The sequence below is a fragment of the Arvicanthis niloticus genome, chromosome 10, assembly GCF_011762505.2.
Source record: "Arvicanthis niloticus isolate mArvNil1 chromosome 10, mArvNil1.pat.X, whole genome shotgun sequence".
NCBI lineage: Eukaryota > Metazoa > Chordata > Mammalia > Rodentia > Muridae > Arvicanthis > Arvicanthis niloticus.
Genome location: NC_047667.1, coordinates 48,204,599 through 48,230,236, shown reverse-complemented (window position 1 = coordinate 48,230,236; position 25,638 = coordinate 48,204,599). Strand labels below are relative to the sequence as shown.

Here is a 25,638-nt window from a genome sequence, read left to right as displayed (position 1 = left end):
ACTGTGACAATCCTTCTTGGCCTTTATCCTGAGACATCCAGTTCTCTATTATCCTGTATAATAAAAATAACTACCCTCAGGGTAAAATCTCTCATATACTCTGTATAATAAACAAAGCTCTACTGGTTTTCTTTACATCACTGATGTGATACATCTGTGGTATCATAGTCCCTAGATCACTCTTTGAAGGAAGTTTCCTATTACGTATACTCGGAGGCCAGGAAAGAAGAGAGAAAATGAGAGAAGCTCAGAGTGCACCTTGTTGCTTAAACAGTCGTCTTCAAGTCCTGGTTTCCACAGGGTGATCTTCTTTCTGAGCTCCCATGAGATGAGAGACAGTTTTAGGCAACATGTAAACTTTGATCACCTTAACCTTGGATAGAGCACTCCAGCTCCTACTGGCTGCTGGACACTACCCTTTTGAGACTCATAGCCTCATTCTTCGCTCTTTCTTTTGACAATGTCAAAATTCTAGAAGATAGTAATCAAGTGCCATTTTCAGTGACAGATGTTTATTAATTACAATGATCTTCTGACCAACAGGAACAATGTAACTGAAAAGACATTTATCTTTTTTTCATTCCCAAAAGTGCTCTTAGCTGACTCAAGGCAATCCTGGGAATGAAAGGTCAACTCTTATGTAAGACACGAGATTTAAATATCCCTGAGAGAGGAAGTAGGGGAGGGTCTGCGTTCGGTTACATCTCATGGAGTTGAGCAGGATGGACTCATCTCTCGTAAGAAAGAACCTGTGTCCCGTCCACCCTCAGAGTGGAATTCACAGTGGTCCTTGGTTCACGGTGCTATGTTAAGATCCTTCAGGAGCACAGTATCTACTAGGCGTTAGCTGGACAACAATCAGCTCCCCATCATTTATTTGCAGGTGTTCACAGGGAGTATCAGTAGCATTTACAGTCAGGTAAACTCTATCTTTGAAGCGCAAAGAGGTCACCACAGTGAAGACAACCCTTTGACCATTGTTCAGCATTGGCATAGAGATGGGACTTTTATCCTTCCGGAAATGAAGGTCGATCTTGACCTCCTGGAAAAAGGAGCCCTTCAGGTAGACGAGATAAAAGCCATCGCAGTTGATGATGACTGAGTTGTTCTGCACCTCCATGGTTTGATACTCAGTCTTGGATAAGCCGATGAATAGTCTCCCATGTTCACATCCTAGAAAGAATTGAAAACAAGATTATCTCTAAGCAAACTATGAGATGAGAACCTTCCAGTGCGGCTAGATTAGATGAAGAAAAAGTAACAAGGAGGGAGACTTTGGGGAAAAAATGAAAGCAAAAGAGCTGTGGTATACTGATGATTCTAACTAGCTGTGCCTATGGAATAAAGGGAAAGGTAGAGCCCATGTCAGTTTTCAAGAGAGTGTTAGGTGAGGTTGAGGAGTCAGAGCTGAGAGATTAAAGCCATTGTCACCTCAGACTTATGGCAGGACAGACAAGTTCCAATTATCCCCTGATTTTTTTCAAGAGCAAGAAATGACAGTCATCTTCAATGCTGACTCTCCAGCTGAGTGCATAGACTACAACAAAGGTTGGCAGGGATGGGGCCTGCATTGCCTTGGTCCTGTCCACCCCATTATCCTCACTCAGAGCAACTACATTTAGCCATTCCCTACACCTTTCCACCTGACCATGAAATCTCTATTTTCCACATGCCCCTGGGAATCAGATTCACTGATAGCATTCCTAAGTGGTCTCTGGCAGCAGTCTAATAAGCTTAGTTATGAAGTCAAGCACAGGATGCTTGTGGAATCAAAATGGACACAGTCCTGGGAAGCAGGGAGAAAGAGGCCAAAGACATAGCCATGAGGTTCTTTCTTCTACCTCCTATAACTTGTGACTTGGGAAGAGTCACTGCCACAGAGAAAGAAAAGGAAGAGGAAGAAGAAAAAGATGGAAAGGAGGAAGAGGAGGGAGAAGAGGACCAGCTGTAGCTGGAAGGTTTGTGCCAGGCCTTTCCAGAAGCAAGCCCCAAAGCCCAAATTTCTTACATCAGCCTGAATATTACCTTGAATAGCTGATCAACCACGTCATACACACCTACTCTGGCTCATGGCCCTTGCTGATAGGAAATAACAGGACCCTAGTGTTGACCCCAATTCAATAAGTCTTTATTTGTACCAGGCCCTGAAGCTGTACTTTGAATCAAAAACAAGAATGACTTATTGAGGGCAAAATGTACTTCCTGTTCAGCACAGATAGATTAATAAATCCTTGAAAACTCATATAGAAAACTCATATAGAAACTCCTGGTGGTTGGCTGTGATCAAGGGCCCAAATGATATTCTTTTGATCGAAGTATTCGGTTTTCTTCATATCTGGCCTCCCCGGCTCTCCTTACGTTATCACCATGTTACAAAATAGAACTGGCAGATATCTTACAGTCAGGCACCCTTAGACTCCATCGATGAAAACCAAATGAAATTCCTACACAAAAAGTATTTCTGGGAGGATTAAAAAGGGCAAGTGCAGAGATAGGCACTTCTTTGGTTACTATTCCCCTTTTTCGTCCAATGATGCAATGACAATGATGATGATGGTGATAATAATCAGACTCCAACAAGTTAGAGATGCAACACTTTTCTAAAGGAAATGACAGATTCTATATTATGAAGAAAATTAAGACTACAGAAAAGAGCCTATTAAAGACATGGGTACAAGGCTATAAAAATGGGTCAGTCAATAAGGTGTCTGCTGCTGAAGATAAGGCTCTGAGCTCAGTTCTTCACATGCACACACACACACATATACATGCATGTACATATGTGCACACACACAAAGCCAGGCACAGTGACTCTGGACTATTATCACATCTCTCAGGAGGCAAAGACAGGTGGATCCCTGGAATTCACTGGCCAACCTATTTGGCCAAACCAATGAGCTTCTGGTATGGTGAGAGACCAAAATATAAAGTGAGGAGCACATTGGGAAGATACCAGTGTCAACCCCTGGCCTCCACATGCACACACACACACATACACACACACACACAGAGAGAGAGAGAGAGAGAGAGAGAGAGAGAGAGAGAGAGAGAGAGAGACGTGTACCATCTATATACACACAATAAGTATGGAAAGAGCAACTAAACTTTCCGTAATACTTACTGGTAACTGGTGCTTTGAGTCTTTGGATTGGAGGGTACTTCTCCTAAGGGAGGGAAAAGACAGATATTTAGAGAAAAAGCCAAGAGAAATGGACACTGCAGCCCACAGAAACAATACCCGACAAAAGACATAGCTTCTCCTGTGAAGATTTGACCCAGACTCGCTACATACCTTTTGCTTTCCTATCACTACACGTCTCTTCTAATAGATGAGGGTTGCTCTGCTCTACCACGCAAGCATCTGAACTCTGAATTCATTTCTTCCAAACTCTTCTTTGGTTTATTACATTGATTCACAGAGCTCCAGTTCTCCATTTAAATACTAACACCCTTAATAGGCCTCGAAACAACAGCAACACACAGACTCTCAGAACAAACTAGGAGAAAGTTCTGGAAGGTTTTGGTGTGCTTTCTCTTCCACTGCATCACAGGAGTAAACATATCCTGTTTTCAAGGGTCAATACAACCTGCTCTGACCTGTCAGAACATAGTATGTTTCAATTGGCTCTAATTTATTTTTTGCATTAATTTATTTTGTACATGTGAGAGTGTGTGTGCATATGGGTCCCTCTCTCTCTCTGTGTGTGTGTGTGTGTGTGTGTGTGTGTGTGTGTGTGTGTCTGTGTGTGTTTAGAGGTCAGGAGTCAGTCTCTCCTTCTATCATGTAAGTTCAGCATATCAGTCTTGAGTTCAGCATATCAGGATCAGTAGTAGATGTACTTTCTCTCATTAATTAGTTTTATGTAAAGTGTGTGTGTGTGTGTGTGTGTACACGTGTACACGCACGCATGTCAGAGGACAATTTTGTGACAATTTTGTAGAATCAGTTCTCTCCTTCTACCTTTATATAGTTTCAGGGTCTTGGACTCGGGTTGTCAGGATTGGGGCCAGTGCTCTTATCCACTGAGCCAGCCCACCAGCCAAATTAGCGGTTTTTAAGCCTTGGCTCTTTCCCTTCTCTTCAACAGCTTGAGAAACCTGAGTCAAGTCAGTCAGTGCATGGCAGTAAGAAGTAAAACGGTAAGAACTTGATAAAAAGCTCACAGGACTTGGCAGCTAAAAGGCAAAGAAACTCAAAATAGAGCCAAGTCATAACCAAGGTACAGAACCATATGAAAACTAGATTCATGTCCACTAAAAAAACGGAAACATCCCTGTACACAATGAGTTATCTCTCAATGAATCCACCAAGAAGCCAGTTACAGGTTACAGGCTGTCTGGAAAGAAAATAATTAATAGGCTGAGGTCAAAAGTACTAGGGACCCCTTCTGCAATTTTAGAGGAAAGCTATATGATGTATTTATTCCCTACTAACGAGAGACAGAGAGAGACAGAGAGAGACAGAGAGAGAGAGAGAGAGAGAGAGAGAGAGAGAGAGAGAGAGATGCCCACTATTCCCCGCCAAGAAAAACAGCCGCAAGGCTATTTTTGGCAGACGATCCTGATCTGATCTGAGGCTCCGGAGAAATCTGTTTTCCTGCCCTGAGCAGTGAAATCCCTGCTCCCACTCTCCTGGCAGACTATTCAGCCGCAGTCCAAAGGATTCCACTGGGGAGTCCCCACACAAATGAGGAATCCCCTACTTCTCTTTTAAACAAGATCACAGGCCTTCCTGGGCTAAAATCAACAGGCTGCATAGGGAGGAGAGAGGGCTCCCCCCCCCCCCCCAGGTCCCACTGGTCCCTGGACTAAAGACAATCAAGATTCAAAGCAGTGAGTGTGTGGGAGAAGGGTTGTCTTGGGGTCTTGGCTCCCAGTCCTTTGTATGCTGTTATTATTATTATTTGTGCTCTAGGGAGTGTGCTAGAAGAAGACCTCTCAAAAGACCTACTACCCCCTCCACCATAATCCCCTAGACAGATAAACTGCCCTGTGCTCCAGACTCTCTGTCAAAGTCATCTATACAGTGGCATATTGTTCAGCACAGCTCTCAGCTCTTGGGTTCTGATACCAGAAAAGCAAGTACTGGGTGATCTTGCATTAAGTATCACAGTCTCCCTGGGCATCAAATTGTCGTCTTTAAAAAACACTACAACATTGTGGGTATCTATGTCAGGACCAGCTTCCCATGCAGTAGCTTTCTATGGTATCTATACTTAAAATACCCCCCAAAAGCAATAAATACATTAACAAACAAACAAGGAAACAAAATAAAACTAGTCAGTGAGGTGGCACACACCTTTAATTCCAACAAAGGAGGCAGAGATGGATCTTATCCTGGTTTACATAGCAAGCTCAGATTGTGTCTTAAAACAAAACAAAATTGGCAACTCCAAGTTAATGAGTTAGTTGAAAGTGAAGACAATAGGAAGTTTCCCCATTCACAAATTTACTTCACACTCTCTGATCTCAAAAGTCCTATGACTTGATTTGTTTTTCTTTTTTTTTTTTTTTTTTTTTTTGGTTTTTTTTATTGTTGTTTTGTTTTTTGCTTTTTGTTTTTCTGTTTTGTTTTGATTTGTTTTGTTTTTATGGTGCTGAGGATTAACCAGGGCCTTTCACATTCTAAGAAAATGCTTCATCAGACCTCCTACCACTAAGCCACACTTCCAGCCCTTCTAAAAACCCTTTGATTATAACAGTGTCTTGTCAACTTTAAATTCACTAGGCCCATGGTTTGAGTATTTTTACTGACTTTGTGAAAGACTCTAAAAAGTTCCTGTGCTGTGTGTGTGTGTGTGTGTGTGTGTGTGTGTGTGTGTGTGTGTGTAGATTATCTTTTTGTTGTCCTGATGTTGTAGGAGGAACTATGACCAAAAGGCATCTTCTGGGACTGAAATGTCAAGAGACAGCTAGGAAAGCACATGTGACTTCCTCCACTAGTTCGATCTTCTGCAACCCCTAACATCCTGTTCTTTCTCCCAAAGGTCGCCTAGAGTGAAAAGTAGCATATCCTCAGAAACCTCTTAGAAGCAACCATTAGTGGATTCAGGTAATTCTGTATACTGGGAAAAGATGATACTTCCTGTTCCCTGAACTTTTTCTGCTCTCATTCTGGGCACCTGATGCTCAGCACCAGCTACCCAACTGCCCAGAGAAACCCCTAGGCTTCCCAGAGTCACCCCATCCCTGCACAGAGACATTTCTACATTTCCCAGAGACACTCTACAATATCAAGATACACTGCTCAGAGACATTCCATACAGGTCAAAGATATCCCCACAGTTCCAAAGCCAATATTATGTTTGAACTGCTACAACCTTGTATTCAGACTTCACACATATCTTTTTTGTGACTTATGATTAGACCAACTCTTTTCTCTAATCCCCTTCCCTTTAGATAAAGAACCTGATGGGGCAAGACAAAGAGCAGATTTGATGGACTTGGGTTTGTTTCAAATTGTGACTTCTCTGGCTTTGTGAATTTGGAAAAGACATAAACCGTTTCTCAGCATTAGCTTTCATAAACACACACACACACAGCAAGCATGCATGCACGATGATCCAGTTACACTCTAACTGGAATGCCCAAAAAGCTAACTGTGAAAATTTAAGGAAAGTAATGTAGCAGTTTGCTGACACATGGTAATTGCTCAGAAATGCTTGGTTATTCTCTTCTCTTTTTCTACTTATATGTTTTTGCCCATCAGAATCACAACTTCAGGCCCAAATCAAATCCTTGATACCTGATTGTTGTTTCCCCATACCAAAATATCTTAAGTCATTCTGTCCATACAAAAACTTAGAGAGGCTGAGGTCCTAACTGCCAATACTTGGATGCAACTAAAGGTTCTGGAGAAGGTGAAACTAAGGAGCAGCTACAAGGTGACCATTATTTTCAGTGCTAACAAGAAATGATTCATCTGGCCAGGAAAAGCTGTGGAGGAAACTTCACTTTGTATATCTGTATAAAAGAACCACCAGTGATGGCTACACTCTGTGCAACTCCAGTTGTAGCAAAGCTACAATAAAATAACTGGGGAGGGCTGAGCAGGGGCAACACAGGCGATATCTGAGGATAGTGAAGCTATAATGGGGGAGGGGGGATATATGTCATTATACATTAGTCAAACCCACAGGACACAGAAAATACAATATCAAAAGTGAACCCTATAATAAAACAAAATCTTGACTGATGATGTCTTCAATGGCTATAATATTAGAGTATTTTTATGTGACCATTAGGAAATTATATTAACTTGCTAATTTTCAATTTCTTATCTATGAAGTGGGGGTAGAAAAAAATCTATTGTCTCAGAAGGCCAGTGTCAGGTTAAATGAGATAATATGTGTGAATGATTAACACCTGACATGAAATATTTAAGGGGCCAACAAATATCAGACATTATTCTTTGATACACAGAAAACAAAATCCATATAATTTTTATAATTTATCCTACATAATATTGTATTTTATATGTGAAAAAAGGAAAAATTAAAAAAATAAAAAAATTTAAAAAGGAAGAATAGATTAAAGAACATATCAAAACTACCAAAGTCCTTGATACAAGTTCTCTGACTATCTGTAACCCAGAGAGGACCTGGGCCCCATGTGAAAGCAATCCAAAGACATCTGGTCTGCCTCCACATAGTAAACTCCATGTCTGAATTAAAAAAAAAAAAAGCAAAATTGCCCCAGAGCATCTCCAGATGCTAAGGAAATGGAGAGATGTCAAAGAGACAGAGGGTTTCCACATAACCACAGCTTACAGAACAGTTTCTTTATTCTAAAGTGTGAAGGTCTCTCATCATAAGTGAGGAGCAAAGTTCAGAATCAGCCAGCACTGAATACAGCCTTAGGGTTTGAATAGGATTGTCTCAGAAGTACCAAAGGATGCCGAAAAGGCCATCTTTGTGTTGAAGATAATGCCTCAGAGGAAGAAATTTAAAACCACAGAAGTGAAGAGAATTAACTTCTGTTCTCAATTCTACTACAATTTTTCTTATATCATCTAGTGATTTTTTTTTGCCTCTTTTCTCTTTCTTTGTTTAGATTGCTAGGGATTGAATCAAAGGCCTTGCCCATCTAAATCAGGTCTTCTTCACTGAGCTGTAACCCTGTTCTTTCTTTTTTATTTTAAGAGAGGGTCTCACTAAGTTACCCAGGGGAGCCTTAAGCTTATTTTCTATCTCAGGATGACCTTGATACTCCTGCCTCAGCCTCCTAACTGGAGACTATAGCTTTATGCCTCCAGATCTAACTTCAATATTCCTGCACATTCAAATATAAAAGGAAGAGAAGCTGCCTTGGATATTGTATTAATATTCCACTCATGTGCTCGTGTATCTACTTCAGCACTAGCCTGGGAATTAAAAAAACAAGTTGCCACAGCAGATTGGCAATGACCTCATCATGATGGCATCCAGAGAAAACCCAGAGTTCATGCTTTCTCCTCTGAGTATTAGATATGCTACAGATGAAGAAAATAAGGAAGGAGGTGAGAAAGAAAGGGAAGAAGGAAGAAAAGGGGGAGGGAAGAAGGGAGGGAGAAAAAGGCAAGCAAGTGAGCCCAGGAACAGCTGAGTACCTAAGTGGCCAATACAAGGAATTTGACAACTGATTATGTTATATGTATATGTAATGCCTGGGGACATGATGACGCTACAGGAAGAAGTGTCTAATATTGAGATGCAGTAGAGTCTTCTGGGAAAGTTATAAAAAAATAAGAAGTAGAGATGCTGGGCTTACTCACAAAGGCCTGGCTCTAAAGGTCTGAATCACCAAGCACAGTGGCACATGCCTTTAGTAGCAGCAGAGAGGCAAAGGCAGGTGGATCTCTGCACATTCGAGATCAGTCTAATATATGTGGTCATTTCCAAGCCAGTCAGGACCTACTTAGTGAGTCCCTGTCCCAAAGGGGAAAAAAAAGGAAGTGTGAGTGGAGCAAGAAGTATACAAGAATCCAGGTTTCCCAGTTTGAAAATCATTGTACCAACTTGTCAATGTCTGAAGAATTTTCAATAAACCCTGTGGAGAAAAAACTGGTACTCAAGAAATGCTTGCTGTTCACTGAAAGCTATTCAATAGTTGAAGAATGATATGATTACCATATTATTTGATAGTTTGGCTAGAAGCAGTAGCAAGTTATTAGGTATTGCTTGACAGATAATGTCAGGTCATATCTGTTCTGCAAATAGCATAATTCTGTTTTTCTTTAAACCTGAATAAAATTCCATTCTATATATGTACCATTTTTCCTTAAACTATCCACCTGTCATTGTGTTAAATGAAATAAGCCAGGTCCACAGAGACAAACACTGCATGTTTTCTGTAATAATGTGGAGTCTATATTGATGTGTAGCTCATAAAAATAGAAAAAGGACCATGAGAGAGAAAGAAGAGTCTAAAGGAGAGGGAAGGAGAACATACATGAGAGTGGAAGGGACCATTTGGGGGTAGGAACAGGACCAGAAAGTCATGGGGATGGTTGACACTGAAGGTCAGTGAGTGAGGCCAATAAGAACAGAGTATAGTGATACAAATATATATATATATATATATATATATATATATATATATATATATATATATAGTGCTGCAGTGAGGGGCTGGAGAGACAGCTCAGCAGTTAAGAGCTCTGACTGCTCTTCTAAAGGTCCTGAGTTCAATTCCCAGCATCCACATGGCAGCTCACAACAGTCTATTACTCCAGTTCCAGGGGATCCAACAGCTTCACACAGACAAATGTACATGCAAGCAAAACATCAATGAACATAAAAACAAACAAACAAATCATTCCAATAGAATCAATTAACCTGGGCCCTTATGGCTCTCAGAGACTGAACCACCAACCAAAAAATATACACGGGCTGGACTTAGGCCTCCCTGAGATGTGCAGCTTGGTCTTCATGTGAGTCCCAAACATCTGAAGTGGGGGCTATCCCAAAATCTGTTGCCTGCTTGTGGAATATGTTCTTCTGACTGGGCTGCCTTGTCTGGCCTCAGTGGGAGAGGAAGCACCTAGCCTCACAGAGACTTGAGGTGCCAGGGTTGGGGGATGTGGAGGGGAGGTTCCTACCGGCTCAGAGAAGAAGGGGAGAGAAGATGAGGGAAGGATTGTGGGAGGGGGCAACCTGGAGGAGGCAGTGAGTGGGATGTAAAATGAATAAGTAAAATAAATAAATAAATAATAAAAATTTTAAATGCTGCAGTGATAATCTTTACTTGTATGTTAACTAAAACAAACTGATAAAAAGAATAAAAATACTTTAAAACTAAAAATGAACATCTTTATGAGACAGCCATTATACTCAACTCACAAAGTGAACACAAAGTTAGAACATATGCACTCCTTGGTTTTGGCAAACTTGTGTTCCGTTCATAAACGTGGTCTCTCTACATGAAGCCTTTACGAATTATCAACAAGCAGCGTGCTTCATAGAGTCCCAGACAATGAAAACAAAAACTATCTCATGGTTTGGAATCGTAAGGAGAAAGTACCTGGAGCTAGGTTTTGAAAGAGAGAAGACACAGAGCAGCAAAAGAGCCACAATTTGCCAAAAGAAAGACCTACAAATAAGGCTATTCTCTATGTATTTGAGACAGAGGAAACAAAGAACTGGGAACTTCTAATAGTACCAAGCACTGAGATAATCTTGTTGCAATTCATCAATCCCCTATCCCCCACCCCCACTTAAAATCACCATGCAGTGATCATCTGTAGAAATTAGCAATAGGAAAATGAGAATCAATGCTGTTTAGTACTTGTTAGGGAGTAAAAGGTACTAAGTTTGGAGTTACAGTAAGCAGTGACTCTTCTCTTGATTCCAGGATTCCTTAAAAATAAAAGGTTCGTTAAAAACTTCTCCAGCTGTTCATACTGAGAGGGTGATGATGTTTTAAGAGATCATCTTTGGAAAGTGTCAGCTTCTGGTTCTGACTCAGTAGAATATGACATAATGCTGTTGACCTTATAGTCATCTGGCATTTGTCTGGAAGAGGGCTATCTGTACCAGGAGCAAATGTTACTCATCAGATATGAAACCAGGAAGTAGGCTCTGCAGTCATACATACAACTTGCTATTCCTCACTCAATACCAAGGCACAATTTGAAGATCTTGAAGGAGCATATGAAGGAGCTGTGAGTCACTTGAGGAGAGTGGGAAAACTCTGTGGTAGTGTTCCCTTAGTGCACCATGCCACCTCCACTGTGACAGAGTTGATGTTCCCACCTTGAGCTTACTTACCATCAAGATCTGAGAAGTCATGAAAGCACCACCTAATAAATTCTTATGCTGCATCTCAAAACAGAAAAGTGGGATTTTTCACACTTCCACACTACATTGGACTGGGAGACTAGATTTCTTTGCTGGAGGACTTACTGTGTAGTTCATGGAAGCAGCCTGTTGCAAATGGTGGACTCTGCTTCTGATCAAAAAAGCTCAGAACCTTGTTTAGGGAAAGAATTGGGAGTAGGAATAAGGCAAAAACTTTGCCAAGAAATTTTCAATATTCATAAAAATGTGTCCCTGAGTTATATTCTCTTAGAGACGAAGGCAGTAGCTTTGAAAACCTCGATTTAAAAAAAGTTTATAGATTTTTGTGAGCCCAAAGGGAAGCTACATTAATCCTTTTCCAAAACATGTTCACCCTGAATAGTCTGTTAGTACATTTTTTATGTAGCCTCTCCTTAACTCAGCTTTGCCTTCTTCCCCTCTACACCGCCTGCTGATAACCTAGTGGCATTCCCTCTAACCATTTCCTCTCTTCTTGTAAAACTACTTAGTGATGGGTGGATGTGGCTCTCTAGAGAAACTCGTCACTTTCTATCCCAGAGAACATGGACTGTGGTTTCATTGTCTCTGGTTTCAAAAAGTAATCCCAGATATTCAACTAAACAACAAAAACAGCCAGAAGTATGCATGCAACCTGAACAATAAAATCCATGAAAAAGTATATGACTGACCTAACACACTAACTCTTTAAATATCTTCAACGGCAGGATGTTCTTGGGCTAGAATTTCATACTCCAAGTTAGATGCAGAATTTCTTGAATAACACCGACAGCGGGATCTACTGAAACATTTCTCCCTTCCTCCCCTCAGTGATTGAGAAAGTATCCACTAAAATATTCTTGCACTAGTTTAGTGTCTAAGCAACTGGAAGAGTAAGTTGACAATGCACCCACCACATCACCATACTTTCTGTCAGCTCTCAAACATAATGGCACTCAGTAATCAAATATTTGCTGACCAAGATGGCCAATTTCAACAATCATGGGTAATGCAGTGACAATGTCAGCTTTTATGTGACCATATATAGCTGCTGGCCTAGGTCCAGTCATGGTTGTTAAAATTGTGTTGGTCATCTTTGAGTGCAAGGAAAGCACCGAAGGTCCTATCATTGGTGTCTTCTTCTGGAAGTTACCCACTTCTAGTCTCATTTACTATATAAGAAGAAGGGACAATTTGTACAACTTTGGAGTTTTGCTTTCTTTAAAAAAAACACAGAAATATTATAAGACTATATTTTCATTTTAATCCCAGGTATGAGGATATGTGCTTCAGATTGTCCACAGCAGCTGATTATGATTTGTCTTGTGCTCTAGCAAGGGCATGATTTTGCCAGTGACCCATAGTTTCTGCAATTGTGTGATGTTGAGAATTCTGGGGACTTTCCAGAGGATATAAAAGTCTAGGGCCTTGAGAGGCAGGGTGGGTTGTTGGTTGATTGTGTGGGTTGTTGATTGATTGTTGCTTGCTGTTGCTTATGGTTTAAGTAGGCATGCATAAAGAAGAAACAAGAAATTATATATCCGGACAGCAAAGATCAAACTTGTCCCAAGGAACTCAAGGCCCCTAATCAACAAGAGGTAGTCTAATGATAATGTCAATCCCTTACTTTTCTAACCTTTTTTCCCTCCTATCTAGTGTTAGGAGATTGAAGGGGTGGGAAAACAATAGAGAGGGGTGGAAGAAAGAACTCACAAAGTAGCTAACACAGACAACTATTGCCTTAAAAGGCAACCTAGTAGAGTGGACTGGGCATCAGATTAGCAGTAGGGTTTCCTGGTTTCTTTACCAGAACAAGTCCTTTCCCTTTCTGGCCTTTCACCATCCCTCATCTTGTTGTCCAACCTCAATTAAAACAACTGCATTGCAGTGCCTTATGCATATGCTTTATGCTTCATTGCAGAAGTTCATCAAATCACATCACAGAATTCCAAAGAGTAATCCACAAGTGTTATGTGACAAGCAGACTTTCTGGACTGCAGATCTGTAAACAGACCCCTCTGATGCACAAAAAGCAGCAGGCCTTTTCCTCCCAGCAGGAGTTTCCTCTACTGATAAGGAACACTCATAGTTGTGCCTGGTCCAGCACTGCTCCTAGCCGCATTTGCATGAGGCTGAACTCTCAGCATGTGCTCTGAGATTGGTGAAGGGTAAAACCATCAGATTACAGCACTGGAAAAACACTGGTGGTGACAGTGCCAATAATGGCATTTTCAACTAAAACTTTTCAGCCAATTAATAGAAAACAACTGTGTAAGGCAAGAGGAAAGGATTCTCCACACTTTTCAAAACCCAACTGACAGCAAGGCATGTGTAATTCCTTACTAATTTTTGCCATGCTTGGCTACTGAGTGCTTGTCATATGCCCTACTATTCTCCCTTAACTTCTTGTCCCACTCAGTTACAAAGTCATCAGAGCAGGAGGGCCATATCCCTCTTGTTCACCAGTTTGCCCTAAATGCCTGACAAGAAACCAATGTTCCATGAACACTAATTTTTATTAAAAAATGAATAAATGGTTTCACTTGGGTTGAAAAACATGCTCTTCAAAATGCATGTGTGCCTAAAACTGAGAATGTGTCCTTATTTGGAAATAGATCTGCAGAGGGTTTTCACAAATATGAATAGTCAAAATGACATCAACAGGATTAGGGTGGGTCCTACATCCAGTAAGATTGGTGCTCTTCAAAGAAAGACCGAGGCTTCATAGAGATGAGGAGGTTGGCATGTGATAATCGGGGCAGAGGCTGGTGTGAAACCAAAGAACATGAGGATTTGTAGGAACCACCCAAAACAAGAGAGAAATGAGGAAGAATTCTTGCCTAAAGCATTCAGGGACAGCATGACCTTTCTGGTATCTCTAGCCTTCATAGCTGTGAGAATCAATTCCTGTTGTTTTAAGCCACCCAGATTGTGATAATTAGCTACAGATGCCCCAGCAAACCACTGAAGAGTTGAATGTGTGTTTGCAGGTAGTGTAGAAACCATGCAACATATCATATTAACTACTTGATGTCTATTGGTGTCTAATAGAACTAGAAAGACCTAAACAGTTATACAGCCCAGTCTCCTTCCTGTTTAAAAAGGAAAAGAGGAGGAGGAAGAGGAAGACTGGAAAAACGGATGCAGACCAGCTTCTCTCTCTATCAGAACATGACATACAGGTGATGATGTGTTTTCTGAAAGGACCTTGTAAAGTATTATGTCATTGTTAAAGCTGCATTGACCACATCATCTATTCTGGTGTAAGTAGCTGTAAGTCTTTCTTCTGTGACAGAGCATAAACCCTTTCTTCAAAGGCAACTGATGTCAGACAGGAAAGTGTAATTTTAAAACAGGAACATTCTTAAAAGTTCAGAGTTCTGAGATCACAGGCAAGTGTAACAGAAAGAGGTAGGATTAGGCTTTTGACCTTCATTCCCTGCCCTGATCTCTCTATATAAACCTTGACAATCCACTTGCTTCAGATTTCCCCAGTGTTAAAGAGCACAACCATGTTGTTTCTACCTACCTCCAAGGACACAGTGAAGAAGAGAAGCCAGGAGTACGGAAAAAAACTAGGCCAAATTGAGGGACATGAGTGACATTACTTAACCACCACCCCCCCCATGGCCACTCTCTGATCCCAAGAGTTCTGATTTTCCCAGACTTCATTATACCACACACAGTATCTTTAGGGGTCTTAGAATCTGCAAGCATGAAATACCTAACATACAAATAATTCTGAATACATTTTTATTACTAAACTGTAAGACATGCTTTGCAATTTATTTTACAATGCAGAAAGGCATTATTTCCCTCTATTGCTGACTATATTGATGTTGCTTTTTCTTTCATAATATTAATCTAAAATTTATAATATTAGGATCTTTGTCTGACTACTTATCCTGGATTCTAGGCTCTTGTTGCTGTCTGCAGGGAAGCCCAGCCCTCAGTGCACATCACTGAAACCCACCAGAGCCCTCAATTTCCCACCAACACAATGCTATACTTTGTAATGAAGGCTTTGATCCATAATACTTATTAAACAGTATGCAAATAATTAAAGTAGGGGGTCTCTTTTTTATCTTTATTAGTTCATGAAAAAGACTTTAAAATGTTATCAAAGTCAAATAAATTTATACAAATTAACATGCCCATGAGACATTTCAGAATAAAGGCTCTCTTAAAAAGAAATCAATGACTCAGATTATCTGCATTTCCAATATTGTGAGTCAGAACACATGTTTCTTGTAGATATGATTTTCTGCTGTTTGACACTCAAGTCTCTGGAGAATTGGAAGACTTGAATAAAGGTCAATAGAGATAGAAATAGTTTGGTCTGTGTACTTAAATCCTGTAACTTTAATATTTTTTAAAACAAATGACTTATTTGTTCATTTAAAAGTATGTGTGTGTGTGGCTGAGCTTTTGTGTACCACATGTGTGCATGTGCCTACGGAGGACAGAAAAGGGGGTCAGATCCCTTGAAACCTGAATTACAGTGGCTGGGAGCCACTTCATATGGGTCGGAACCAAAGGAGGTCCTCAGAATGGCAATGAGCACTCTTATCCACTAACCCATCTCTTTAGCCCTGAATTCTAAATTTTTGAACCATTTTAACCAGACATTAAACCTAATAGCACTTCATGACTTCATAAATTCTCTCCTTGTGTCTTCTTTTATTTTTGACTAAAGCCATAAACAACTCTTAATTAGAAACCTATGTTTAAAAGAATAAAAAACAGAACTCTTTTTTATTTTAATTCCTAAATTTCCAATATAGAAATCAGGTCTATGAAGTCATAGACCTTACATGGTATGCCTGCTGAGTTAAGAGGTATAGTTGAGTGTCTGCATGCACACACACACACACACACACACACACACACACACACTACAAAGCAAAACTATGCTTCAGTGTGGTTATGAAAAGGTGCCCATGAATAGTAATAATAACTCAGCATTTACAAAACTCAGTACTCAAATGTATGAACCTCCCAACCAAGTTCCAACTTCAAAAGTATTAAACCGACACCCAGGGAATTTACTCAGGATCATGAAGTTAATAGCCTGGAACAGCTGGACTTCTGGTGCCTGATCCCCCATGTATTTGTACTTCAATGCCTGGCCCCAAAGTCGAAAATGATTTTCTGTATTTCTACATAACAAAGTATGTTCACTCCTTTATTTGAAAAGTATCAAAACTAGCAAAGCACAGGACATTAGAAATTCCAATTTCACAGTAATTCTTCTGTTTTTTTTTTTTTTTACCAGTGACTATAGAGAGAGAAGCACGCCATATGTTGTCATTGCGTTTTCTTGTGTTAAATCATAACTCCCCACAGCTCCTCTGACTCACGTGATCACAAAGGATTAATGCTCATTTTCCATGAACACAAAACCCATGAAACAGGAAGAAAGTAGCATGTTCTTAGATAGGAAAAGAATAATCAAGATAGGGTTGCTAGCCCCTTGGCAAGACTGGGTCTGCTCAGTGCTAGTAGCTGGGGGTGACACTCAACAAAGATAGAGAGATCATATCCATAGGTCGGGTGTGTATTTGTGTTTATATGTGTATTTGTGTGTAATTTTTTAGCATAATTTCATTTATACTATGCTATCCTATAGTAAAGACTCCAGTCAGAATATACGTATACTTAAATTGCTCATTTAGAAAATACCATCACTGTGTGAGCAAGATTAATATTGCCACACAGTGCTCACCCTCATCTATGTGAATGAGCACTTGGTTCCCAAGAAGTTGGTTTCCTTTTAGGTCAACAGAGGTTACTAAATGAATTCAGTTAAGGAGAAAGTGAGCAGGCTGCCTTACGACTTAAGAGGATGGTTAGTTTTACAGTGGTGCCCCCTAGTGCCAGGTAAAATTAGGTTAATTTCTGTACTGCCCATCTTTAGATCCCATGCAAGAAGGAAACTGTGGAGAAGCATCACTGTTGGTAACCTCTGCCTTTGTCATAGAGTGGAGTAAATCAAGTTTCCCAGAATAGTTCACAAGATCTTTTGCCATCCATGCCTGCCTAGATCTTCAGTTTTATCTCCTACCCTCGTTCTCTATGAACACTCAATTTCAGCCATGTTGAATGATTTGCTATTCTGCCTACCTATCCCCATCCCTCCTGTCTGTGGAGGAAATTTCACCCTTAACTTTAACATCAACTGAAGTATGCTATTATCTTTTCCCTCAGAACCCCTGACTCTCCACGAATATGCTCAGACATCTTAGGCAACCCCTTGTCCCTCAGTTCCTTGTTCTACTGAGCCACTCTCCACATATCTGTCATCTTTTTGCCTCACCTCAACTCTTGACCATTAATGCAAAGAGTTTTTAAAAAAAACTACTCCAGTGCAGTTTTTATTCTGAAGCGTCAAATAATATCCTATACAAAAAAGCATTCAGAACAAACGTAAGGTTGCTTTAACTGATAAGATGGAGTACAGAAGTCAAAATTATCTGGTTAATTAAGATGGTAGGTGATCATGAGCAATTTACCTACATTCTTTGGGTTTTTATTTTCTCATAAAATACTATGGCTAATATCTACTCAGCAGTCTAGGGTCTCTGGACCCTTTCATTAACATCCGCCATCGGGGCCTCAAAATCCTTTATGATGAATTAATTCAGCAGTCCAGGTGTTCCTTTTTTAAATCTCAAAGACTTGCTCACGGAAAGCAAATTCTACTCGAATTTGAAGTTACTTTGTGTATATGATTGAATAGTTTCTAAGAAAAAGACATGGTAGATTACATGTGGACATTTAAATTAAGTTAATCATAAGCCAAGATTCAAGGCAAATTCCTCTTTCCAGTATTTAACAACGACAACAACAACAAAAAAAAATTGTAGTTTTCTAATATAAAACATCACCAAGAAACTGAATTCTAACTCTGGTTTCCCTGGACACGGATCACTTCTGCTTTTCCTAACAGAAACAAGAGACAAGAAGGTGGGATTTGCTAAGGAAAAAGTCCTTAACCATACAGTCATGGTCAAGGTGACATGGAGCTTGGAAGACACCGAAATATAACTTACAGCTGGGGAGAGAGCTCAGATGATAAAGTATTTGCCTAGAAAATATGAGAACCTAACTTCAGCTCCCAGGACCCTCACTAAGATAAAGGTGCAGACATAAGCGTGTGCACTTGGAATCCTCATCCTGTGAAGGCAGAGACTGGAGGATCTCTGGGTCTCAATCACCAGTCCAGTCTAGTTGATGCACCCCAGACCAATGAGTGATGTCATCTTAGAGCGAGGGTGAGGCATTGCTGAGGATGACATTAGAGGCTGTTCTCTGGCCTCCACACACAATTGCACATACACGTGCAGCCGTGTACACAAAAGCAAGTACCTGCACATAAACATATACACGCCCACAAACACCACATTAAAAATAATAAAAATAAAGAACCCCTCACCTCCTACACCAATTTTCCCTCTGCCTATTTCTTCCTAGTTAAAGCCCCAGATAAGACAAGAAGCCTGGCACTTTAAATGGTACTCCCAGGGTAATGTCCAATGTGCAATGAGGCGGCGGCAGCAGCATTCTGTTTTATAATTCAAATCCGTGATATTCTAGAGTGTTTGTGTCTTTCCTCATTCTAAGCAAGGTATTTCGTGAACTACAGGGAGTATAAATTAAATACACATGATAATATGATTTCTTTCAGGCCAGTCTTTAGCGCCAAGAAATCTGCACGTTTAGGCACAAATATCTGCTAACGTACATTTTCTGTTCCCTCAGCTCCTCAGGCCTGTTCTTTGAGAGATGACACGCTCATTAGCTGATGAGCAGAAAAAGACCTCAACGTCCACCTCATACGACCATCCCGTTACTGAGGAGAAAACCAAGTCCCAAAGGAAAGCATGAACGTAGAAGATGTGGGTACAGGCTGTCTTTTGAGTGGGAGGGGGACAGGGGGGCTGCTGCAAAAACAAAACTGTTTCTCTTGTATGTCAATAAAATCTAACCCAGTCATTATTGTTGTTAAATAAAATTCAAGGGAAATTTGACTGCCTGATAGAGTTTAGAAGCTGTAACTTTGCAATCTTGAATGTAGGAAATTAAGGCAAAAAAAAAAAAAAAGTAAAGCTAAGAAAGGAAAAGGAAAGAAACAGGATTCTTTTCAAAATACCCTTTTCCTACAACAAAAAAGCCTAGTTTTCTTGGGTACAGACCTTATAAGCACTGCAGTTCGTTTCCCCTGACACCTCACTACAACAGGACAGGTTCCCAGTGTCTCCCAGGACAGGTTCCACTGCACCATCCTCACCACCTGGTCCACCCACAACCATAATGCCAAACATTAATGTTTTAAAGGTTACCAGTCCCTTTGTCAAAGAGATTGTCTTCCTCCTTCCCGTCTCTTCCCTATCAATACATTTTGACCAAGTTCCAGGGAAAAATACATACTACCTATCTATCTATCCCTTTAATAAGTGAGATTAAATACACTGGTCCATTGCACTGCCCAGGTCCGAGAACAGTATAAAGCGTTGAGATAGACAAGCTCCCAAATCTTCTCTGTCAGAGCAACCACGTTGCTTATTCCATGAGCAACCAGCTTCAATGTTCAATTTATATCTCCTGTTTTCTATTCCACTTCTCAGCCCAGAGCACAGAAAACAAATTCCCTCCTCGACTGCTGCTTACCTCAAGGACCTACGTGGCTTTAGCTTTACTTCCCACCGCTGCCGCAGAGTTTCTGGGTGACTTGAAGAAAGGACCCAAATTCTTATCATGCCCTGGGTAAGACTGTCCATGGAGGTCCCAGACACGAGTAGTTTACCCCTGTGTTTCACTTTTTGTTTTCTTCTGCCCCTGCCTGATACCCTAGTGTGTCTTGTTACACTAGACTGGGGTCTTGTGTCCGTCTCATCCCACAGAATGAGGAAACACATGGCCCTGTGGTTGTTTGAAAAGTCTCAAGACTCCCAGACCTATTCAAGGCACAGCTGGTCTATTTTTGGTTACCCTGTTTGCTTTCTTAGAAAAGCCTGATTTCGGTCTCGTCTTAGGCATCCCATTTGCTCTACCCTAGCACCTTCTCCCCAAAGTGCCTACAAAACTTTCATCCACAGTCCTACACAGAGAGCTATGTGGAATGGAGAGAAGAGGACCCGGATGGTGCGGCTCTAATTGGTCGTGCAGGCTTGAGTACCACACCACCTCCACTTGCAGGGCCCAAGGGACAAGCACTGTACACGGTTCAGTCATCATGAAGACCTACGCTCTCACCAGCTTCTATTTACCAAAACCCCACTTCCTGTACACAGAGACAAGCCCAGGCATTTGTCTGGACTGCTTGTCGTATCCTGGTTTAATTTGAGGTAGCTGTGTCTGTGATGTGGCCATTAAAAAGAAGTTCCGTTCTGTCTGTCATCCACCAGGGAATGATTTCCTGACATAGAGCAACCACTGGGGAAACAAGAATTACGAGGCCTGATCCAACATGGAATTCCGGGGAGACTGCAGAGTCACGTGTGGTGAACATGTAAAGAACATACGAGCAAACACAACTATGAGATTAAGTCATTGATGTAAACCTCTGAGCAAACAAACGTGCACACACATTGCTGCAGCCCTTCAGGTACAAGGTCGGTGATAGGAGAGGACTTCATCCTGAAACCTTCAGAAATCTTTTTTTTTTTTTAAAGAAAAAAACAGATCCCTTCGAATATCTGCAGATTCATGAACATGATGGGAAGTAAAATGGGTCTGTTATTTGACTTTCTTTTATATTGATTCCTCAATCAGACACATTGCTACCAGGATAGATAAAGAAATATCAGTAACCCAAAGCTTCGGGTGAGAGCTCATTAAGATACACCAGAAGTTTTGACTAGCAAACAAAAGAAACAAAAACAAAAAAACCCTAGAAACAGGGCCCCTCTGCCCTTCCCTCCACCCTAGCACTGCTACTGTTGAAATAGGAAGAAAAGGAGACACCAAAGGATATTTGACCACACTTTACAATCACTTGGTGGTGGTGGGGGGGGGGGGTGAACAGTTTTATCATTAGATTATTTACAGATGAGTGCAGCTGCTGCAGTTGGCACTCAGCCAGGGCTGGAGGAAAAGCAGCTGCCCACTGGTGCATCTTACCGGAGGTGAAGAGAGTTGCAGGCAGACATAGATGAAGCACAGGAGCATCCCTGCTGCCTTGATCCCGGAAACCGCCAGACTCAGCATCTTCTTCCACTTGAATCTTGGCCTTGATCCATTTTCCAGATTCTCGTCCAGGGGCTGAACCCCTTCCCCTTCCATCTTCGAAGTCAGGGTGCAGAGAAGATACAGCTGAGGCAAAGGGGAGCCTGGGGAAGACTGTTCTTCACCACAAAGGAGAAGATAAGGGCAAAGCCAAGCCTGTGGGTCAGAAGATAAAGGTCCCAGAACCAGAGACAAAAGGCAATTGAAGGAGCAGGGCAGACTCTCTCAGTTTTTAACTCTGCAGATTTTGCAGGCGGGGGAACTTCTATGTGACTAATCTGAATTTCCCCTTTACTTTCTTTCTTTTTTTTTTTCCCTCTGGGCTAACAGGGAGTTGTTTTTGTGGCATCCCAGTTATGAATTGAGTGACTTTGAAAAGACAGTCACAAACGTGTGCTCTGAAGTTTTTTATTGCACCGGTAAAGATAGATAAAGATCATCTTTTTTTTTTTTTTTTTTTTTTTTTTTTAAGTAGCTTACCTACCAATCCCGAAAGATGTCTTAAACCATAGAAGGATTTGAGGAACATGCTAGCCAGGCATCTCTGCTTCTGTTGTGCAATTAATCTCCTGACCCAATTTACAGATCCAGAATAAAATGCATGCAGGTTATTCTTGAGATGAAAAGGAAAAAGAGGAAAATAGAACGGTGGATTACGCATATAGATATAAAGAAGGGGTCTTATATATAATACATTCACATTAAACCAAATAAACTGATATTTATTGAGCAACTGCTATGTGTCAGACACTGTGTTAAATGATCTTGCAACTGTCATACTTCTCATTTCAGGGAAGTTCAGCAAACACATGATTAATTTTCTGAATATCAAAAAAGAAGCAGAAGAAAAATCTGTCGTTCCCCCCCCACACCCCACGCCTTCACTCCACTATATATTTTCCCCACACATAATTTTTGCATGAGTAATTCAAGTAACCTTTGAGGGTTGTTACTCTCTTTGAAGTGTTGGCTGGACTCAGAGCCTGCTAAGTAAATGTATCTTCCCAGAGTTGGAGAGATGACCCAGTGGTTAAGAGCACTGGTTGCTGCTCCAGAAGACTGGGGTTCAATTCCTCTCCCTCTCCCTCTCCCTCTCCCTCTCCCTCTCCCTCTCCCTCTCCCTCTCCCTCTCCCTCTCCCTCTCCCTCTCCCTCTCCCTCTCCCTCTCCCTCCTCTCCCTCTCCCTCTCCCTCTCAAAACCATTGTAATTCTTATTTCTAGAAGACCTGATGCCTTTTTTTTTTCTAACCTTCATGGGCACCAAGCATGCAAATGATGCATACATGCAGGCATAAAACCCATACATTAAAACCAAAACAAAAAGACTTTAAAAATATATTCTTCCAATAGCCAACTGCTCACTGCATAGCCTTTTTCACTTAAATGCACAATGAAACTAAATAAATGTGAAATTTTAATGTCAGGTCCAAAATGGCAAAATGTGTATTGAATATGTACTATGAAGTCAATGCTATATAAGATAGCACAAGGATGCTGAACATAATTCTCTCTCTACTTTGTGGGAAAGTATGTCTCATGGTTTATCATGGAGCCATCAGCAGATATTTAAAGAAAGAATTGAGAGAAAAAATACTCTGAGTGCTAGAAATATAAGAAGGTATATAAAACTTATAAATTTGTCACATTTAAAAATATCATGGATATGAGGCATATTATAAGGAAAACTAATTGCAGGTCAAGGAAGGTACTTTGCCACAGTAGTCAACTGTTTAAATCAGTTGATGCCTACATTATAATAATGAGGCTTTGCATTTGGAGAACTTATTGGGAGCTAAGGCATGCATCTGAGACTAACAGTAGGACTCGGTTTCACATAAGCTACTACACAGCAATGACTTCCTCAGCAAAGAAGGAGTAAGGCACAGGGAATGAAGACAAAAGGAAGATCAATCAGTATGTAAACCCCCCCCCACTTGCATAATATGTAACAGCTGTAACCAGTCACTTTTACCAACCAGACCCCCAAGAACCCCCAGGGACTAAACCACCAACCAAAGAATACACATGAAGGAATCCATGGCTCCAGCTGCATATGTAGCAGAGGATGGCCTTATCTGGCATTATTGGGAGGGGAGGCCGTTGGTCCTGTGGAGGGTTGATGCCCCAGCGCAGGGGGATGCTGGAGTGGGTGAGTGGGTGGAGGAGCACCCTCATAGAGGCAAAGGGGAAGGGAGATGAGATGCCGGGTTGTGGAGGGGAAATCGGGAAGAAGGATAGCATTTGAAATGTAAACGAATAAAATGATTAATAATAATTTTAAAAATACTGAAAGAGATGATAGGGAAAATCCCAAAACTCTAATAGAGATTAGAGACAAGCTGAAAACAAGAATAAAGCACATTCCTGTTGAAAAATCACAAGGAACAGTCTGGCTAGATAGATGTGTGTGGTGGGTGTGGCCATCTGCATGCGTGCACACCCATGCCTGAGGTTCATAGCAGGTGTCCTCTTCAGTTACTCTCCAACTTAGTTTGGAGGAAAGGTCTCTCACTGAAGCAGGAACTTGCAGTTTACTAAACCAGCAAGCAGGAGCCCTCAGAATCCTCCTGTTTCAGCTCCCACATTGCCAAGACTGTAAGCATGCTTCACTGAAACCAGCTTTTTCATGGACAGCTGTGGCTCAGAACCTCACGTTTGCATGGCTAGTGTTTTACTGACTGGACCACTTCCCCCAAGAGCCAAAAGGACAAAAACTAACAAACACCTATGAGCGCAAATCTTTGCAGCGTGAGCTTTCCTTGTCTGATAAAAACCACTGTCTGACAGCATTGGTATTTCAGTCCTGGGCAGATAGGCAGGGACCTCCATCTTGAAAGTACTATTTAATAAAACATGGTTGAAATGTTTGTAAAGAACTTGAATGAATTACTACCTCTGTGGGCAGTGTGTTTTTAAATACTTTACAAAAATAAATATGTCTTCCAGAATAAACTAGCTTTGCATGGTAACTGAGAAAGTAAAACAAACCAAAATGGTTCCTTCTCATAGACATTAACCTCCTACAAGAATAGCCGAAGCTATAGAGAAGTATGGAAAACAAAAATACTTCAAAAGCCGACAGAATATCTCATGTTCAGAGAGTAGCAAAACTTTTGGGGGCTTTTTCAGTTTGGGGGATTTTGTTGTTGTTTTGGGGGTTTTGGTATTTGGGGTTTTTTATTTGTTTGTTTGTCCATTTGAAATGTCTACATATGTCATCATTTTCTACTCAGTAAGCCTCGACCAGGTGCCTGAATCCTGGGGCTGGGGAAAAACACAAGAATGAAGCATATCCTCGGGGAGAGACACAGATGGAAACATAGGATAGCCATAGCTTGGAAGATGATGGAGCTGAGGTATCAACACAAAGAGGAAGGATGCAGAGGGAGGGTCCCACTCTGTACTGAATTTTTTTTAAAGGGGTAGCTTCCATAAGATGAGTTGGGTAAGTCTGGTTATCTAAGGAAATAGGGACAGGCAGTAGGCAGGAGCAGGCAGTACACTCTGAATAAATCTCACTTGTTCCTCAGGCATTCTGGGAAGTTCAGCTGGAAAGAGGGATGGTAGATGGTGAGAGCCTGGTCAAGTTTTCCTGCAATCAATTTTGTTACAAATCAAGGAATTCAGAATGTTCTTTGAAGGAGCTAGGGAAACCCTGACAGGTTTGAAGAAAAGGGTGACGACTGGTTACGTTTTAGTTTCTTTTGGTTTCAAGGACTCTGGGTAAATCCAATGGAAATGGTGGGATTAAGATGACCACCTGTGAGAAATTTTTGGAGTGTTCTGTGCCAACTAAAAATGTAAGCATGCTCTATGATACGACCTCTGCTCAGGTCTCCAAGCCCTGCACTGTTTGTCTTCCTACAGTGGTCTATCCTGTTTCCTCAACACTGAAGGGCTGTGCCCACGAAGGTCAATGCCAGTTTTTCTAATTCATGAACCCAGAGAAAGAAAATTGTACCTTGTTCCAGTTCACATGAAGACAGCAGTGTTATCTAGGGCTACCCTTGGGTTTGCAATGTTTTAGGTGAGAGATAATAAGATTATAAATCAAATGAAGGAGACTAGTGAATGCAGAGATACTTACAGTGACCCTTCATGCACTGGATATTTTGAACATTCACGGGGAGTTACAAGG

General features: G+C 41.0%; 1 protein-coding gene and 1 long non-coding RNA gene across 2 annotated transcripts in view; one reads left to right on the top strand and one right to left on the bottom strand.

Moving 5' to 3' along the window:
• LOC143443708 (uncharacterized) overlaps nt 1-21,402 on the top strand; it is a 151,316-nt gene extending 129,914 nt beyond the window's left edge. The window contains exons 4-7 of the long non-coding RNA XR_013112909.1: nt 5,988-6,052; nt 19,035-19,171; nt 19,901-20,039; nt 20,681-21,402. This is a non-coding gene — a long non-coding RNA (uncharacterized LOC143443708). The remainder of the gene's footprint in view (nt 1-5,987; nt 6,053-19,034; nt 19,172-19,900; nt 20,040-20,680) is intronic.
• Tnfsf4 (TNF superfamily member 4) lies at nt 809-21,557 on the bottom strand. Its single transcript, XM_034513315.1, has 3 exons — nt 21,396-21,557; nt 3,122-3,164; nt 809-1,173 (listed from the first exon to the last, which is right to left on the bottom strand). Exons 1-3 carry the CDS (start codon nt 21,555-21,557, stop codon nt 809-811), a joined length of 570 nt encoding a protein of 189 aa, XP_034369206.1.
• Nucleotides 21,558-25,638: the final 4,081 nt, after the last annotated feature.

What these genes read in the sequence shown, in the direction of transcription:
- Tnfsf4 (XM_034513315.1), bottom strand. Translation starts at nt 21,557, where the DNA reads ATGGAAGGGGAAGGGGTTCAGCCCCTGGACGAGAATCTGGAAAATGGA. An exon ending in TGCAACTCTCTTCACCTCCG is followed by an intron (nt 3,165 to 21,395) that starts GTAAGATGCACC and finishes TCCCTCCCTTAG; the next exon opens with GAGAAGTACCCTCCAATCCA. An exon ending in ACTCAAAGCACCAGTTACCA is followed by an intron (nt 1,174 to 3,121) that starts GTAAGTATTACG and finishes AATTCTTTCTAG; the next exon opens with GATGTGAACATGGGAGACTA.